The sequence below is a fragment of the Pecten maximus genome, chromosome 16 (genome assembly GCF_902652985.1).
Source record: "Pecten maximus chromosome 16, xPecMax1.1, whole genome shotgun sequence".
Taxonomy (NCBI): Eukaryota; Metazoa; Mollusca; class Bivalvia; order Pectinida; family Pectinidae; genus Pecten; species Pecten maximus.
In genome coordinates this window covers 16,507,000-16,526,480 of record NC_047030.1, presented here as the reverse complement: position 1 = coordinate 16,526,480, position 19,481 = coordinate 16,507,000, and the positions used below count along the sequence as shown (strand labels likewise).

The 19,481-nt window shown below is 40.8% G+C and overlaps 1 protein-coding gene across 2 annotated transcripts in view; it reads left to right on the top strand.

The window, feature by feature from the left end:
• Positions 1-19,481, top strand: part of LOC117344881 (lisH domain-containing protein ARMC9-like) — a 44,756-nt gene that overhangs the window by 16,116 nt on the left and 9,159 nt on the right. For both annotated transcript variants that reach the window (XM_033907746.1, XM_033907747.1), the window contains exons 11-22: positions 1,489-1,603; positions 3,312-3,407; positions 5,583-5,673; positions 6,626-6,749; positions 9,042-9,181; positions 10,844-10,920; positions 11,244-11,318; positions 14,575-14,665; positions 15,236-15,288; positions 17,251-17,388; positions 17,872-17,969; positions 18,909-19,139. In XM_033907746.1, coding sequence (XP_033763637.1) covers positions 1,489-1,603; positions 3,312-3,407; positions 5,583-5,673; positions 6,626-6,749; positions 9,042-9,181; positions 10,844-10,920; positions 11,244-11,318; positions 14,575-14,665; positions 15,236-15,288; positions 17,251-17,388; positions 17,872-17,969; positions 18,909-19,139 — 1,329 coding nt within the window. The remainder of the gene's footprint in view (positions 1-1,488; positions 1,604-3,311; positions 3,408-5,582; positions 5,674-6,625; positions 6,750-9,041; positions 9,182-10,843; positions 10,921-11,243; positions 11,319-14,574; positions 14,666-15,235; positions 15,289-17,250; positions 17,389-17,871; positions 17,970-18,908; positions 19,140-19,481) is intronic.

The window sequence follows — 19,481 nt, the reverse complement described above, 5'->3', positions numbered from 1 at the left end:
TGACTGTCTCCAATCTAACAGTTGACTGTCTCCGATCTAACAGTTGACTGTCTCCGATCTAACAGTTGACTGTCTCCGATCTAACAGTTGACTGTCTCCGATCTAACAGTTGACTGTCTCCGATCTAACAGTTGACTGTCTCAGATCTAACAGTTGTCTGTCTCCGATCTAACAGTTGAGTGTCCCAGATCTAATGGTTGACTGTCTCCGATCTAACAGTTGACTGTCTCCGATCTAACAGTTGACTGTCTCGGATCTAACAGTTGAGTGTCTCCGATCTAACAGTTGACTGTCTCGGATCTAACAGTTGTCTGTCTCAGATCTAACACTTGACTGTCTCCGATCTAACAGTTGAGTGTCTCGGATCTAACAGTTGACTGTCTCCGATCTAACAGTTGACTGTCTCAGATCTAACAGTTGACTGTCTCGGATCTAACAGCTGACTGTCTCGGATCTAACAGTTGACTGTCTCGGATCTAACACTTGACTGTCTCCGATCTAACAGTTGAGTGTCTCAGATCTAACAGTTGACTGTCTCAGATCTAACAGTTGACTGTCTCGGATATCTAACAGTTGACTGTCTCAGATCTAACAGTTGACTGTCTCAGATCTAACAGTTGACTGTCTCAGATCTAACAGTCGACTGTCTCCGATCTAACAGTTGACTGTCTCAGATCTAACAATTGACTGTCTCAGATCTAACAGTTGACTGTCTCCGATCTAACAGTTGACTGTCTCCAATCTAACAGTTGACTGTCTTAGATCTAACAGTTGAGTGTCTCCAATCTAACAGTTGACTGTCTCCGATCTAACAGTTGACTATCTCCGATCTAACAGTTGACTGTCTCCGATCTAACAGTTGACTGTCTCAGATCTAACAGTTGAGTGTCTCAGATCTAACAGTTGACTGTCTCCGATCTAACAGTTGACTGTCTCAGATCTAACAGTTGACTGTCTCCGATCTAACAGTTGACTGTCTCAGATCTAACAGTTAACTGTCTCGGATCTAACAGTTGACTGTCTCAGATCTAACAGTTGAGTGTCTCCAATCTAACAGTTGAGTGTCTCCGATCTAACAGTTGAGTGTCTCAGATCTAACAGTTGACTGTCTCCGATCTAACAGTTGACTGTCTCAGATCTAACAGTTGACTGTCTCCGATCTAACAGTTGACTGTCTCAGATCTAACAGTTAACTGTCTCGGATCTAACAGTTGACTGTCTCAGATCTAACAGTTGAGTGTCTCCAATCTAACAGTTGAGTGTCTCCGATCTAACAGTTGAGTGTCTCCGATCTAACAGTTGAGTGTCTCAGATCTAACAGTTGACTGTCTCAGATCTAACAGGTGGCTTGACTTTTGACTGGTAATCCATGAATATTGATTTGATAACTCAGCAATATGTTTTGCTATATACAAGGGATGATCAGTAAATGTCCACCATTTTGTCAGTACATTTGTATAATCATACTAAATATAATTGCTTTCTCAGAAAAGCTATGGAGGAACCAGAGCCTTATCCATCACTGGACTTCACAAAGATCAAACAAGACATGGCAGACGCTACCAACAAACGCAAAGCTCTGCTCCTACAGGCCTTGAGATGGGTAGGTCTTATTATACCCCACTTAGTAAAGGTACTACTCCTACAGGCGATGAGATGGGTAGGTCTTATTATACCCCACTTAGTAAAGGTACTACTCCTACAGGCCATGAGATGGGTAGGTCTTATTATACCCCACTTAGTAAAGGTACTACTCCTACAGGCCATGAGATAGGTAGGTCTTATTATACCCCCACTTAGTAAAGGTACATGTGATGAGATGGGTAAGTCTTATTATACCCCACTTAGTAAAGGTACTACTCCTACAGGCGATGAGATGGGTAGGTCTTATTATACACCACTTAGTAAAGGTACATGTGATGAGATGGGTAGGTCTTATTATACCCCCACTTAGTAAAGGTACAGGCGATGAGATGGGTAGGTCTTATTATACCCCCACTTAGTAAAGGTACATGTGATGAGATGGGTAGGTCTTATTATACCCCACTTAGTAAAGGTATTACTCCTACAGGCGATGAGATGGGTAGGTCTTATTATACACCACTTAGTAAAGGTACTACTCCTACAGGTGATGAGATGGGTAAGTCTTATTATACCCCACTTAGTAAAGGTATTACTCCTACAGGTGATGAGATGGGTAAGTCTTATTATACCCCCACTTAGTAAAGGTACTACTCCTACAGGCCTTGAGATGGGTAAGTCTTATTATACCCCACTTAGTAAAGATACAGGCGATGAGATGGGTAGGTCTTATTATACCCCCTCTTTGTAAAGGTACTACTCCTACAGGTGATGAGATGGGTAGGTCTTATTATACCCCACTTAGTAAAGGTACTACTCCTACAGGTGATGAGATGGGTAAGTCTTATTATACCCCACTTAGTAAAGGTACATGTGATGAGATGGGTAAGTCTTAATGCACCCCCACTTAGTAAAGGTACTACCCCTACAGGTGATGAGATGGGTAAGTCTTATTATACCCCCACTTAGTAAAGGTACTACTCCTACAGGCCATGAGATGGGTAGGTCTTATTATACCCCACTTAGTAAAGATACTACTCCTACAGGTGATGAGATGGGTAAGTCTTATTATACCCCACTTAGTAAAGATACTACTCCTACAGGCGATGAGATGGGTAGGTCTTATTATACCCCACTTAGTAAAGGTACTACTCCTACAGGTGATGAGATGGGTAGGTCTTATTATACCCCACTTAGTAAAGGTACTACTCCTACAGGTGATGAGATGGGTAAGTCTTATTATACCCCCACTTAGTAAAGGTACTACTCCTACAGGCCATGAGATGGGTAAGTCTTATTATACCCCACTTAGTAAAGATACTACTCCTACATGTGATGAGATGGGTAAGTCTTATTATACCCCACTTAGTAAAGGTACTACTCCTACAGGTGATGAGATGGGTAGGTCTTATTATACCCCACTTAGTAAAGGTACTACTCCTACAGGCCTTGATATGGGTAAGTCTTAATGTACCCCCACTCTTGTTATATCTGGATCATATTCACAAAATAGATCAGGAAAGTTTCACATTGATCAAATTCTGGTAATTTTCATTGGGTGTTAAAAGGTCAAAGGTTGCATTTGACCACTTCTGCAATATAGGTTAAATATAGAAGGAGCATGAACATATATATGTCTTACAGACATTTTATAGTTTTTCATGTTGGTTTTGTTGACTTTTATTGTAATTATATCCAGGTTTATAATGTTTGTGTTGATTTGTCTACAGCGGCTGACAAAGTCCAACCCACAGCAGCGGGACGTGACAATGACGGCCTACAGGGATCACGATCTACTGGGATGTGTCCAAGGGGGACCCCACAGGGTAAATATTGCCATGTTTACAAAGAGGACCTCACAGGGTAAATATTGTCATGTTAATAAGGAGGACCCCACAGGGTAAATATTGTCATGTTAATAAGGAGGACCCCACAGGGTAAATATTGTCATGTTAACAAGGGGGACCCCACAGGGTAAATATTGTCATGTTAACAAGGGGGACCCCACAGGGTAAATATTGTCATGTTAACAAGGGGGACCCCACAGGGTAAATATTGTCATGTTAACAAAGGGGACCCCACAGGGAAATATTGTCATGTTAACAAGGGGGACCCCACAGGGTAAATATTGTCATGTTAACAAGGAGGACCCCACAGGGTAAATATTGTCATGTTAACAAGGGGGACCCCACAGGGTAAATATTGTCATGTTAACAAGGGGGACCCCACAGGGTAAATATTGTCATGTTAACAAGGGGGACCCCACAGGGTAAATATTGTCATGTTAACAAGGGGGACCCCACAGGGTAAATATTGTCATGTTAACAAGGGGGACCCCACAGGGTAAATATTGTCATGTTAACAAGGAGGACCCCACAGGGTAAATATTGTCATGTTAACAAGGGGGACCCCACAGGGTAAATATTGTCATGTTAATAAGGAGGATCCCACAGGGTAAATATTGTCATGTTAACAAGGGGGACCCCACAGGGTAAATATTGTCATGTTAACAAGGGGGACCCCACAGGGTAAATATTGTCATGTTAACAAGGGGGACCCCACAGGGTAAATATTGTCATGTTAACAAGGGGGACCCCACAGGGTAAATATTGTCATGTTAATAAGGAGGATCCCACAGGGTAAATATTGTCATGTTAACAAGGGGGACCCCACAGGGTAAATATTGTCATGTTAACAAGGGGGACCCCACAGGGTAAATATTGTCATGTTAACAAGGGGGACCCCACAGGGTAAATATTGTCATGTTAACAAGGGGGACCCCACAGGGTAAATATTGTCATGTTAACAAGGAGGACCCCACAGGGTAAATATTGTCATGTTTACAAGGAGGACCCCACACGGTAAATATTGTCATGTTAACAAGGAGGACCCCACAGGGTAAATATTGTCATGTTAACAAGGAGGACCCCACAGGGTAAATATTGTCATGTTAACAAGGGGGACCCCACAGGGTAAATATTGTCATGTTAACAAGGGGGACCCCACAGGGTAAATATTGTCATGTTAACAAGGGGGACCCCACAGGGTAAATATTGTCATGTTAACAAGGGGGACCCCACAGGGTAAATATTGTCATGTTAACAAGGGGGACCCCACAGGGTAAATATTGTCATGTTAATAAGGAGGACCCCACAGGGTAAATATTGTCATGTTTACAAGGAGGACCCCACACGGTAAATATTGTCATGTTAACAAGGAGGACCCCACAGGGTAAATATTGTCATGTTAATAAGGAGGACCCCACAGGGTAAATATTGTCATGCTAACAAGGGGACCCCACAGGGTAAATATTGTCATGTTAACAAGGGGGACCCCACAGAGTAAATATTGTCATGTTAACAAGGGGGAACCCCAGGGTAAATATTGTCATGTTAATAAGGAGGATCCCACAGGGTAAATAATGTCATGTTAACAAGGGGAGCCCCAGGGGGTAAATATTGCCATGTTAACAAGGGGGACACCACAGGGTAAATATTGTGATAAAGGGGGACCCTACAGGGTAAAAATTGTGATAAGGGGTACCCTACAGAGTAAATATTGTGATAAGGGGTACCCTACAGGGTAAATATTGTGATAAGGGGGACCCTACATGGTAAATATTTTTCATGTTGTCAATAATAAATGAAAAAGAAAGAAGATTAGCATTTGAAGACACAATAGGGTTCATTCTCCCGGACTGTTATCCGTTTTAGTTTGGGTGAGTCTATATAAGTCCATGCTTCTCAATTGTTTCAAAGATTGACTATTAGGCAAAGTTATTCATTAACCATATTATCAGACTTACCAGTTTGTTTTTTTATGAAATAAATCTCATAATATCATTGCTTATATAAATATAGTTTGTTTTGACCTGTACAAGGAGATTAGCCTCCCAACATACCAGCAAACAACCCATATACCACAGCTGTGATTGGCTGGGACCTGATGACTAGTCCTATATCTCCTGTATATAGCTTAGAGGTTAATGATTTCTGTTACAGACGGTGGTGTTAGGCCTACTGACGTCATCGGATGAGCTGGTGAAACAGAGCGCGGCCAGACTGTTCAATGCGTTTGCCTCTCTATGTGCAGGTAGGGTTCAACAGCTGTATGTCAGATGTATATATATAGCTTATACTTCTTTAAAAAAAACATTTATTTCATGTTTCATGAAAAGGTACATAAAGATTGGATAATTCCATTTTACCTAGATATTATCCTCAACATCAGAAAGTAAGGGAACCTGTTGATGAATGATGGTTGTAGAAAATTGCATAATTTATAGTGTCAGACAAACTTTGTACATATATCTCTAAAATTTTATGATGTTAAGTCAAATACAAACTTTGTATATCTTTTATAATGGTGTGTTAAGTGACTTGATGGTCTCATGACATTTCATGGCTCTGTTTTTCCAACTCTTATACACAGTCAAACCTGTCTATAAAGGTCATCTGTATATATCAAAAACCTGTCTATAAAGGTCATATGTATATAACAAAAACCTGTCTATAAAAGTTATCTGTATATATCAAAAACCTGTCTATAAAGTTCATCTGTATATATAAAAAACCTGTCTATAAAGTTCATCTGTGTATAACAAAAACCTGTCTATAAAGGTCATCTGTATGTAACAAAAACCTGTCTATGTACATGTAATACAGTTCAGTGTGTAATATTATGAGCATCTTAGATCACCTGTCCATAAGGGTCACGTGTCTATATAGCTCACCTGTCCATAAAGGTCACTTGTCTATAAAGGTCACCTGTGTGTAAAGGCCACCTGTCTGTTAAGGCCACCTTTTTTCTGCTCCCTTCATAGACCGGTTTGACTGCATATTATATAAAATTAAAATGACAGGAACATTTCTTATGCTGTAGTGTTTTGCAACACTATCAGATTTTGAATATGATTTGGGTTGTAAAGTGATCATATGTAGAATTCACTTTAATGGAAAGTATAACATGATAAAAAACCAGACTAATATATAACTCCTATTGTAGGACGATAAAAAACCAGACTAATATATAACTCCTATTGTAGGACGGACATATTTAGCTCAGAACCAGGACCTTTTTACCTCCCTACTGGACAGTCTCCACAGTGAAGAGAAAGAGTCAGTCACCAGGGAGATGGTCCTGGGAGCCTTACAGAAACTCAGTTTACGGTAAGTTTTCTGTTAGACTTGTAATTAATGTACAGGAGTGATTTATAATAAATCCCGACAACTGGATGGGACTAAAAGGTCTACACACAGAAGTGGTCCATCACACGGTCCATCACTCGGTCCATCACACAGTCCATCACTCAGTCCATCACACAGTCCATCACACAGTCCTTCACACAGTCCATCACTCAATCCATCACTCAATCCATCACACAGTCCATCACTCCTTCCATCACTCCTTCCATCACACAGTCCATCACACAGTCCTTCACACAGTCCATCACTCAATCCATCACTCAATCCATCACTCAGTCCATTACATAGTCCATCACTCAGTCCATCACTCAATCCATCACAGTCCATCACACAGTCCATCACTCAGTCCATCACACAGTCCATCACTCAGTCCATCACACAGTCCATCACTCAGTCCATCACTCAGTCCATCACTCAGTCCATCACTCAGTCCATCACTCAGTCCATCACACAGTCCATCACACAGTCCATCACTCAGTCCATCCCTCTGTCCATCACTCAGTCCATCACACAGTCCATCACTCAGTCCATCACTCTGTCCATCACTCAGTCCATTACATAGTCCATCACTCAGTCCATCACTCAGTCCATCAGTCCAATATCACCCAGTCCATTACACAGTCCATCACTCAGTCCATCACACAGTCCATCACTCAGTCCTTCACACAGTCCATCACTCAGTCCTTCACTCAATGCATCACACAGTCCATCACTCAGTCCATCACTCAGTCCATCACTCAGTCCATCACTCAATCCATCAGTCCAATATCACCCAGTCCATTACACAGTCCATCACTCAGTCCATCACACAGTCCATCACTCAGTCCTTCACACAGTCCATCACTCAATCCATCACTCAATCCATCACACAGTCCATCACTCAGTCCATCACACAGTACATCACTCAGTCCATCACACAGTCCATCACTCAGTCCATCACTCAGTCCATCACACAGTCTATCACACAGTCCATCACTCTGTCCATCACTCAGTCTATCACACAGTCCATCACTCAGTCCATCACTCAGTCCATCACATTGTCCATCACACAATCCATCACACAGTCCATCACTCTGTCCATCACTCAGTCTATCACACAGTCCATCACTCAGTCCATCACTCAGTCCATCACATTGTCCATCACACAATCCATCACACAGTCCATCACTCAGTCTATCACACAGTCCATCACTCTGTCCATCACTCAGTCTATCACACAGTCCATCACTCAGTCCATCACTCAGTCCATCACTCAGTCCATCACATTGTCCATCACACAATCCATCACGCAGTCTATCACACAGTCCATCACTCAGTCCATCACTCTGTCCATCACTCAGTCCATCACTCAGTCCATCACTCAGTCCATTAAACAGTCCATCACTCAGTCCATCACACAATCCATTACACAGTCCATCACACAGTCCATCACTCAGTCCATCACACAGTCCATCACTCAGTCAATCACTCAGTCCATCACACCGTCCATCACTCAATCCATCACTTAGTCCGTCACTCAATCCATCCATCTGTGAATAACTTTGTCCATCAGTCCAATATCACACATTCCATCACACAGTCCATCACTCAGTCCATCACTTAATCCATCACTCAATCCATTACACAGTCCATCACACAGTCCATCACTCAGTCCATCACTCAGTCCATCAGTCCAATATCACTCAGTCCATCACTCAATCCATCGCTCAGTCTGTCACACAATCCATCCATCTGTGAATAACTTTGTCCATGGCTTATGTTATATGCTATATCACAAACGATTACCTGGTTTTGTATTCATGTCATGTTCCCATAGGAATACCTATTATGAAGATGTATTCAATGTATAGAGGCTGAGTTATTTGTTCAGTTAATAGCTCACCTCAACAAATTGAAGGGGATTATGATATACCCTGCATCTAGTTATTTAAAAGAATATTTAAGATCAGTAGTTACAATGATACATTTATTGGTATAGATGATAATTGTACATTATTCTAGCTGTATAAAATGTCAAATGATTCAATATCAAGCAAGGAATATTGATGGAGTAATTCTTCAATAGTGGTGGGGGTGGAGTCAGTGAGATTTTGTCTTGGATGACTGCGAGTCTCTAGAGAAAAAATATTGTGAATTACTTACTCAAATTGTTGTACTTTTAAATTACAACATTATGCTTTTGGCATCATCAAAGTTTTAATTTTAAAGCAACTAAATCTCATTGTGACTAAATCTATGTGACTAAATCTTTTTCAGACGTAACCTGCAGACATCAATGATTGATGCTGGACTGATTGAGTGGCTGGTCAAGGTCCTAGAGGATAACGACTCGCTGTCGGATTACACACTGGAGTACTCCGTAGCCCTACTAATGAATCTTTGTCTGAGGACATCAGGTACGACTCTCTGTAGCCCTACTGAGGACATCAGGTACGACTCTCTGTAGTCCTACTGATGTATCTGTCTGAGGACATCAGGTACGACCCTCTGTAGTCCTACTGATGTATCTGTCTGAGGACATCAGGTACGACTCTCTGTAGCCCTACTGATGTATCTCTGTCTGAGGACATCAGGTACGACCCTCTGTAGTCCTACTGATGTATCTGTCTGAGGACATCAGGTACAACTCTCTGTAGTCCTACTGATGTATCTGTCTGAGGACATCAGGTACAACTCTCTGTAGTCCTACTGATGTATCTCTGTCTGAGGACATCAGGTACGACCCTCTGTAGTCCTACTGATGTATCTCTGTCTGAGGACATCAGGTACGACCCTCTGTAGTCCTACTGATGTATCTGTCTGAGGACATCAGGTACGACCCTCTGTAGTCCTACTGATGTATCTGTCTGAGGACATCAGGTACGACCCTCTGTAACCCTACTGATGTATCTCTGTCTGAGGACATCAGGTACAACTCTCTGTAGTCCTACTGATGTATCTCTGTCTGAGGACATCAGGTACAACTCTCTGTAGTCCTACTGATGTTTCTCTGTCTGAGGACATCAGGTACGACCCTCTGTAACCCTACTGATGTATCTCTGTCTGAGGACATCAGGTACCACTCTCTGTAGCCCTACTAATGTATCTCTGTCTGAGGACATCAGGTACGACTCTCTGTAGTCCTACTGATGTATCTATGTCTGAGGACATCAGGTACAACCCTCTGTAGTCCTACTGATGTATCTCTGTCTGAGGACATCAGGTACGACCCTCTGTAGCCCTACTGATGTATCTGTCTGAGGACATCAGGTACAACTCTCTGTAGTCCTATTGATGTATCTCTGTCTGAGGACATCAGGTACGGCTCTCTGTAGTCCTACTGATGTATCTCTGTCTGAGGACATCAGGTACAACTCTCTGTAGTCCTACTGATGTATCTGTCTGAGGACATCAGGTACGGCTCTCTGTAGTCCTACTGATGTATCTCTGTCTGAGGACATCAGGTACAACTCTCTGTAGTCCTACTGATGTATCTGTCTGAGGACATCAGGTACGACTCTCTGTAGTCCTACTGATGTATCTCTGTCTGAGGACATCAGGTACGACTCTCTGTAGTCCTACTGATGTATCTGTCTGAGGACATCAGGTACAACTCTCTGTAGTCCTACTGATGTATCTCTGTCTGAGGACATCAGGTACGACCCTCTGTAGGCCTACTGATGTATCTCTGTCTGAGGACATCAGGTACGACCCTCTGTAGTCCTACTGATGTATCTGTCTGAGGACATCAGGTACGACCCTCTGTAGTCCTACTGATGTATCTGTCTGAGGACATCAGGTACGACCCTCTGTAACCCTACTGATGTATCTCTGTCTGAGGACATCAGGTACAACTCTCTGTAGTCCTACTGATGTATCTCTGTCTGAGGACATCAGGTACAACTCTCTGTAGTCCTACTGATGTTTCTCTGTCTGAGGACATCAGGTACGACCCTCTGTAACCCTACTGATGTTTCTCTGTCTGAGGACATCAGGTACGACCCTCTGTAACCCTACTGATGTTTCTCTGTCTGAGGATAGACAGAAATTAATGTGTTTGATTATGATTTGTTACACAGGAAAGAGGAGATGTGTGACCCACGCTAACCAGACATTGAAAGTACTTAGTGATCTTCTGGGTCATGAAAATCAGGAGGTAGGTACATACTTTAGATAGGGCATTGGTATAATTCAGATAAATTACTATCATTTTAACAGTTTGATGACAAGGGCCATGTATGTCTAGAAACTGACTCTGAATGAGACTGGCAAAACATTGATTAGAAATTAGCCATTTTGTAAGTATATTAAATGAATTCTTGCAACAACATTTTTTGAAATTTCAAAACCCTTTGATAACATTGACCAAATAGATTAAATTCTTGAACAAAAAGCTATTGAAAAGGTGACTGTACAACTTAATTTCTGTAGGTTTGAGAAATTGAGAACTTATTGCTAACTTCTGCTGTAATTATACAGATCCGGCCATATGTAAATGGTGCCCTGTACAGTATTCTAGCCATCCCGTCCATCCGTGAGGAGGCAAAAGCTATGGTGAGTATAAAAAATCCTTGGTAATTGTCATTGCTCAATAAAACTTAAAGAGTTCCATTTTAAATTCTGACTTGTCATGAAGTCTTCTGCCTGTTTTTAGGGGTTAACTCCCCTGGGAAAAGCTCTCATGACTGCTTTGACTATCTACAAAGTATTTCTTCATTTTGCATGACACTGACCTAAAGAATGTTATTTTCCCCCGCGAAACGCGTTTGCGGGGGATATTAAATTGGGCTCCGTCCGTCCGTCCGTGCGTCCCTCCGTCCGTGTGTCCGTCCGAGATTCTTTTCTGGGCTATAACTCCATTTTCTGTCACCATGGAAACTTAATCAAAAATACCAAATTACTGTTTCCTTAATAACTCTTACTTTGAGCTTAATTTATACATGTACATGTGTACTTGGGTTTTCATACCAACTGCGGGGCGCGGGGGATAATGCCAGGCTTTGCGGCTCCTTGTTTGTAGTATGTTTCAGTCCTTGTTACAGAGTATGGAGGAGATGTTATGTTGTTTGTAGTACGATTCAGTCCTTGTGTTACAGGGTATGGAGGAGATGTTATGTTATTTGTAGTACGATTCAGTCTTGTGTTACAGGGTATGGAGATGTTATGTTGTTTGTAGTACGATTCAGTCCTTGTGTTACAGGGTATGGAGGAGATGTTATGTTGTTTGTAGTACGATTCAGTCTTGTGTTACAGGGTATGGAGGAGATGTTATGTTGTTTGTAGTACGATTCAGTCCTTGTGTTACTGGAGGAGATGTTATGTTTTTTGTAGTACGATTCAGTCCTTGTGTTACAGGGTATGGAGGAGATGTTATGTTGTTTGTAGTACGATTCAGTCTTGTGTTACAGGGTATGGAGGAGATGTTATGTTGTTTGTAGTACGATTCAGTCTTGTGTTACAGGGTATGGAGGAGATGTTATGTTGTTTGTAGTACGATTCAGTCTTGTGTTACAGGGTATGGAGTAGATGTTATGTTATTTGTAGTACGATTCAGTCCTTGTGTTACTGGAGGAGATGTTATGTTTTTTGTAGTACGATTCAGTCCTTGTGTTACAGGGTATGGAGGAGATGTTATGTTGTTTGTAGTACGATTCAGTCCTTGTGTTACTGGAGGAGATGTTATGTTTTTTGTAGTACGATTCAGTCCTTGTGTTACAGGGTATGGAGGAGATGTTATGTTTGTAGTACGATTCAGTCCTTGTGTTACAGGGTATGGAGGAGATGTTATGTTATTTGTAGTACGATTCAGTCTTGTGTTACAGGGTATGGAGGAGATGTTATGTTGTTTGTAGTACGATTCAGTCCTTGTGTTACAGGGTATGGAGGAGATGTTATGTTGTTTGTAGTACGATTCAGTCCTTGTGTTACTGGAGGAGATGTTATGTTGTTTGTAGTACGATTCAGTCCTTGTGTTACAGGGTATGGAGGAGATGTTATGTTTGTAGTACGATTCAGTCCTTGTGTTACAGGGTTTGGAGGAGATGTTATGTTGTTTGTAATACGATTCAGTCCTTGTGTTACAGGGTATGGAGGAGATGTTATGTTTTTTGTAGTACGATTCAGTCCTTGTGTTACAGGGTATGGAGGAGATGTTATGTTATTTGTAGTACGATTCAGTCCTTGTGTTACAGGGTATGGAGGAGATGTTATGTTTGTAGTACGATTCAGTCCTTATGTTACAGGGTATGGAGGAGATGTTATGTTATTTGTAGTACGATTCAGTCCTTGTGTTACAGGGTATGGAGGAGATGTTATGTTTGTAGTACGATTCAGTCCTTGTGTTACAGGGTATGGAGGAGATGTTATGTTATTTGTAGTACGATTCAGTCTTGTGTTACAGGGTATGGAGGAGATGTTATGTTGTTTGTAGTACGATTCGGCCTTGTGTTACAGGGTATGGAGGAGATGTTATGTTGGTTGTAGTACGATTCAGTCCTTGTGTTACAGGGTATGGAGGAGATGTTATGTTGTTTGTAGTACGATTCAGTCCTTGTGTTACAGGGTATGGAGGAGATGTTATGTTGTTTGTAGTACGATTCAGTCCTTGTGTTACAGGGTATGGAGGAGATGTTATGTTATTTGTAGTACGATTCAGTCTTGTGTTACAGGGTATGGAGGAGATGTTATGTTGTTTGTAGTACGATTCAGTCCTTGTGTTACAGGGTATGGAGGAGATGTTATGTTGTTTGTAGTACGATTCAGTCCTTGTGTTACAGGGTATGGAGGAGATGTTATGTTATTTGTAGTACGATTCAGTCTTGTGTTACAGGGTATGGAGGAGATGTTATGTTGTTTGTAGTACGATTCAGTCCTTGTGTTACTGGAGGAGATGTTATGTTTTTTGTAGTACGATTCAGTCCTTGTGTTACAGGGTATGGAGGAGATGTTATGTTTGTAGTACGATTCAGTCCTTGTGTTACAGGGTATGGAGGAGATGTTATGTTATTTGTAGTACGATTCAGTCTTGTGTTACAGGGTATGGAGGAGATGTTATGTTGTTTGTAGTACGATTCAGTCTTGTGTTACAGGGTATGGAGGAGATGTTATGTTATTTGTAGTACGATTCAGTCCTTGTGTTACAGGGTATGGAGGAGATGGTACGTTGTTTGTAGTACGATTCCATCCTTGTGTTACTGGAGAAGTTATGTTGTTTGTAGTACGATTCAGTCTTGTGTTACAGGGTATGGAGGAGATGTTATGTTGTTTGTAGTACGATTCGGCCTTGTGTTACAGGGTATGGAGGAGATGTTATGTTATTTGTAGTACGATTCAGTCTTGTGTTACAGGGTATGGAGGAGATGTTATGTTATTTGTAGTACGATTCAGTCCTTGTGTTACAGGGTATGGAGGAGATGGTACGTTGTTTGTAGTACGATTCCATCCTTGTGTTACTGGAGAAGTTATGTTGTTTGTAGTACGATTCAGTCTTGTGTTACAGGGTATGGAGGAGATGTTATGTTGTTTGTAGTACGATTCGGCCTTGTGTTACAGGGTATGGAGGAGATGTTATGTTGTTTGTAGTACGATTCAGTCCTTGTGTTACAGGGTATGGAGGAGATGGTACGTTGTTTGTAGTACGATTCCATCCTTGTGTTACTGGAGAAGTTATGTTGTTTGTAGTACGATTCAGTCTTGTGTTACAGGGTATGGAGGAGATGTTATGTTGTTTGTAGTACGATTCGGCCTTGTGTTACAGGGTATGGAGGAGATGTTATGTTGTTTGTAGTACGATTCAGTCCTTGTGTTACAGGGTATGGAGGAAATTTTACGGTGTTTTATCAAGGAGGACCAGCCAGATATGAACAGACAGATTGAATTCATCATCAAACAACTCAACTCAAGTCAGTATTCATTCTACAGTAGATTCACTTTAACATAATTGAGCAGGAATACAATTGTGTGGATATATTATGAGATATTACAATGTATTCAGTAATATGGTTTATCATGTATACATTTGTCTTCCTAATAACTCTGCGATAGCTTAGTCTGAAGAGTATCAGATTATCAGATCTGAGGTGTATAGTTATATCCCTGTCCTAAGTAGTTTGTGTTTCTCAGGAAGCTGTGATAACAGACTTTTCTCAAGTGGGCTGTCATGGTTGTGCCCATGGTCAAAACATGCAAAAGACTAATAAGTCTTCCTGTATGCTGTTTAGTGAGGTAGACACCAGCTACTACAGGAATACCCTGCCTCAAATGATCCTAGCTGTTGACAGCGTGGCAAACCCAGCTGATAAACTCCCTATTCCAATCAACAGCCATATTACTAATGAACTATAATATTCGTGCATGATTTGACCAGATTTTTCTGTAATATACAATATCTTTACTAATATAAGTACTACATATACATGCTATGTATTTATGGTAATTGTAGCTTTGTGATAAAAATATTACTGTGTTTTTAGCGGAGACAGTGGATGATTACACGTCTGATGATGAGGATGAGGAGGAGGAAGAGGTAGGTGACAAACATTATCAGACATTGTCTAGTGTGTCAAAGTTACTGAGCAGTTTCTGCACGATAGAATTAAAATGTTGGTGTTACTTTGAAATTTTACATATGGCTTCATTATCCTGTTTTATTCAACAACAAATAACATAACTGTGTCCAGTCTAAGAGCTATTTTGGCCAAAGGTTATATTTTCTCCATATAACCAGTCACTAAATTAGAGCATGTTGGTAATGTGAATATTTCAATAAGCACTGTAATTCTTTGAAGGATCAGTATGACACTGTGACCTAGATTTATATAAAACTCGGTGATAGTAGTGACTATTTGAGGTTAGAAAGTCTTACTTATTTAGGAGATACATTGTGTTATTTAAAACCCCTTGTTTTGTTTGTATAAAGGACTATAAGTTCATGGTAAGACTGGTATACAAGGTATCTCCATGCTATTTTACTGTTACCAGAGTTAAACACTGGTCCCTCTAGGATTGGTTTTCATGTTCTCTTTGACATCATTAGTAATTGCAGTACCTGTTTATTTGAAAGTATTAAATACCAAAACATAACTATTATATTGAATTGTGTTTATTTTGTTCAGTAGATTTTATTGAATCGTGTTTATTTTGTTCAGTAGATTATATTGAATCGTGTTTATTTTGTTCAGTAGATTATATTGAATCGTGTTTATTTTGTTCAGTAAAATTTTGATTGGAGATACCTTGATATGTACATTAGATTTTTTTTTCTTATTTTTGAATGATTATTTTTAACATTTATCCACATCAAAGTCCCAAATTTGAAAACCTTGGCTTGTAGAATACTGTGAGCAGAGTTAGTGAAGGCGGGTCATTTAGTATATATACACCGCTGGGATTGCTGCATTCCATTGCCAATGATAGTACATTGTAATCTGTAATGACACAATATACAGTACAATCCATGTAGATTTTTTTCTTGCCTTATTCCAATAGATTATTGACTTCTCATCTGAAAACTAATAAAATTATATGATAATTTGATTCTAGTTATACATACCTTTATGAATATATGAAGTTGTATTGCCATAACAACCAGTGGTACAGCTTGTTTACACACCTGTATATATAGTAACAATGTATAGTGCCCAGATTAATATAAAATTTGTTTTGCCATAGCAACCAGTGGTACAGTTTGTTTATACATCAGTATTCATAGTAACTCAATGTATATAATAGTATCCAGACTAAATATAGAATTTGTATCACCATAGCAACCAGTGGTACAGTTTGTTTATATGCCTGTATTACAGTAACACAATGTGAAGTACCCAGACTAAATATAGAATTTGTATCACCTTAGTACAGTCATGTAACTACAGTGTTATAGGATCCATGTAAACATAGTATTTAGTCCTATGTAGAGTTATTAGATTTTGTATCACACCACAGTAAATAAACAAAATTATACAATGCAATTATATTTCTTGCTTATTGCAGTAGATCTTGATATTTTTGCTTGTATATATATATATTTTTTTAATTTTCAGTGTTGTTATTCATTGGGTTTATAAGCAAATATTAAAATTTGTGAGAAGGATATTACTCCCTCTCAAATAAAGCAGTGTATAAATTTTGACATGCTGAAATATGAGTGCATTGTCAAACTTTACCTGATAAGTATATGATGATGAAATGTACTACACTCATAATGTTTACTAAACAGTGTAAACCTGTCAATAAAGGTCATTCATGGCAGCAGAGGAAAGTAGCCATGATATACAGATGGCCTTTTTATAGAGGTTCATATACAAAAGTCGTGTTACATTAGCAACCAAAACAGATGACCTTTATAGAATGTTGTCATTGCTATGTACTGGTGGCCTTAAATACAAGTTCAACTGTAATGTCAATAACAGTAATACAAAGATGTTTCACTGCTGCCCTGTCATGTTTTTATGGATCTCGGTCTTTATAATGTTTGATTTGTTACCAGGAGGATCAGGATGCTATGGAGCTTGACCTTGACAAGGATGAACCTATCCGACCAGAGGATAATGAACTTAGTGGTGAACAGCTTCTCTCTGCAGATTACCTGGCCCCAGGGGGAGTGGCCTCCAAACCCAAGAAAAAGGTAAGAGGAACAAGTCATGGGCAATTAAAAGGGACAGCTCTTACCTCCATCATAACTGTAAAACGGAAAGGGGAGACAACTCATCCCTTCATAATGGTAAATCATTATAAAGGAGACAAATCGTACCTTCATCACAATAAAACAAGGAATAAAGGGAAATAAATCTTCATAGCAATAAGGTGAGGACTAAAGGGGATAAATCATCCTTACAGGAAAATGAAAGTTGATGGGAGGAATAAAGGGGGAACTATCCCATCAAGATGGAAGTATAAAGATGATGATCATTTAGAGGATTAAGTGGTTTGAGTGATCCTACTCATTATTTACATAAGTCTTTGATAAATCTCATAAAAATTTACTGTGTAGTTTTATCATTCATCCTTGTTGGTATCAGAATCAGGTGTATTATAGAACTAGGTTTTAAATTGATGCTGATCTTTCCCATACATATACATGCACTGATACTGTCATACTTTGTTACAGCATACCGACTCAGTGATGGCACAACAGGTTCCTCTTCAACGACCTGTTACGCCAAGTCAGCGTAGGGCGGCTGATTCACCTCACCCCTCACAGGCAGGGTAAGTCTTCAGGCCCTTATACCAACCCTCACAGTCAGAATAAGACACCAACCCCTCATACCACCCCTCACAGGCAGGGTAAATCACCAACCCCTCATACCACCCCTCACAGGCAGGGTAAATCACCAACCCCTCATACCACCCCTCACAGACAGGGTAAGTCACCAACCCCTCATACCACCCCTCACAGACAGGGTAAATCATCAACCCCTCATACCACCCCTCACAGACAGGGTAAATCACCAGACCCTCATATCACCCCTCACAGACAGGGTAAGTCACCCGACCCGCATACCACCCCTCACAGGCAGGGTAAGTCACCAACCCCTCATACCACCCCTCACAAACAGGGTAAGTCACCACCCCCTCATACCAACCGTCAAAGGCAGGGTAAGTCACCATCCCCTCATACCACCCCTCACAGGCAGGGTAAGTCACCAGCCCCTCATATCACCCCTCACAGACAGGGTAAGTCACCAGACCCTCATACCACCCCTCACAGGCAGGGTAAGTCACCAGACCCTCATATCACCCCTCACAGACAGGGTAAGTCACCAGCCCCTCATATCACCCCTCACAGGCAGGGTAAGTCACCAGACCCGCGTACCACCCCTCACAGACAGGGTAAGTCACCAACCCCTCATACCACCCCTCACAGGCAGGGTAAGTCACCAAATCCTCATACCACCCCTCACAGGCAGGGTAAGTCACCAACCCCTCATACCACCCCTCACAGACAGGGTAAGTCACCACCCCCTCATACCACCCCTCACAGGCAGGGTAAATCACCAGACCCGCCTACCACCCCTCATAGACAGGGTAAGTCACCAGACCCGCCTACCACCCCTCATAGACAGGGTAAGTCTCAAGCATATTGTACTTCCTGTAGCCATTTAAGTTTCCTTAAGAACTTACATTGACATGTATATAACTTTTCAGGAGTCGAGCTGTTTCTAGTCTATCCCAGCGTCGTGCTACTCCATCTGGTTTAGACCGTCCCCCTACACGGTCTGGCAGTCGACCGTCCACACAAGAGAGTCTTGAACCGCCCAGCCTTCGTGTGCCATCCCGAGGTGTGTCACGTGATGGTGGAGATGGCAGAAATACTGACCGTCCAACTAGCCAGTCGAGTCAAAAAAGTCTCCGCCCACAGAGCAAGGCCTCTCAGCTGTAAGTGTGAAGAAATTTAGACATGACTTATAGAATACAGTATTTCAAAAATTCTTTAAGTATTTGTTGAACCATTGAAAAACAAAAATGAAAGAAAGAATTTGTGTGATCTGGAAAAATTCTTATACATTTATAGACTATAATTGCATAGATCTTATACATAGAAATGTATAGACTATGATTTTATCATATTTATAAGATGATTAGCACAAAATGAGGTAATGAGGACACCCATATCTATTGTAATTCAGTTAAAATGATAGTTAGTACTATTTTATACCTATAATAAGCTCACCTACTATTTTGTGTGTTATGTTGATATAATATTTATACTACTTTATC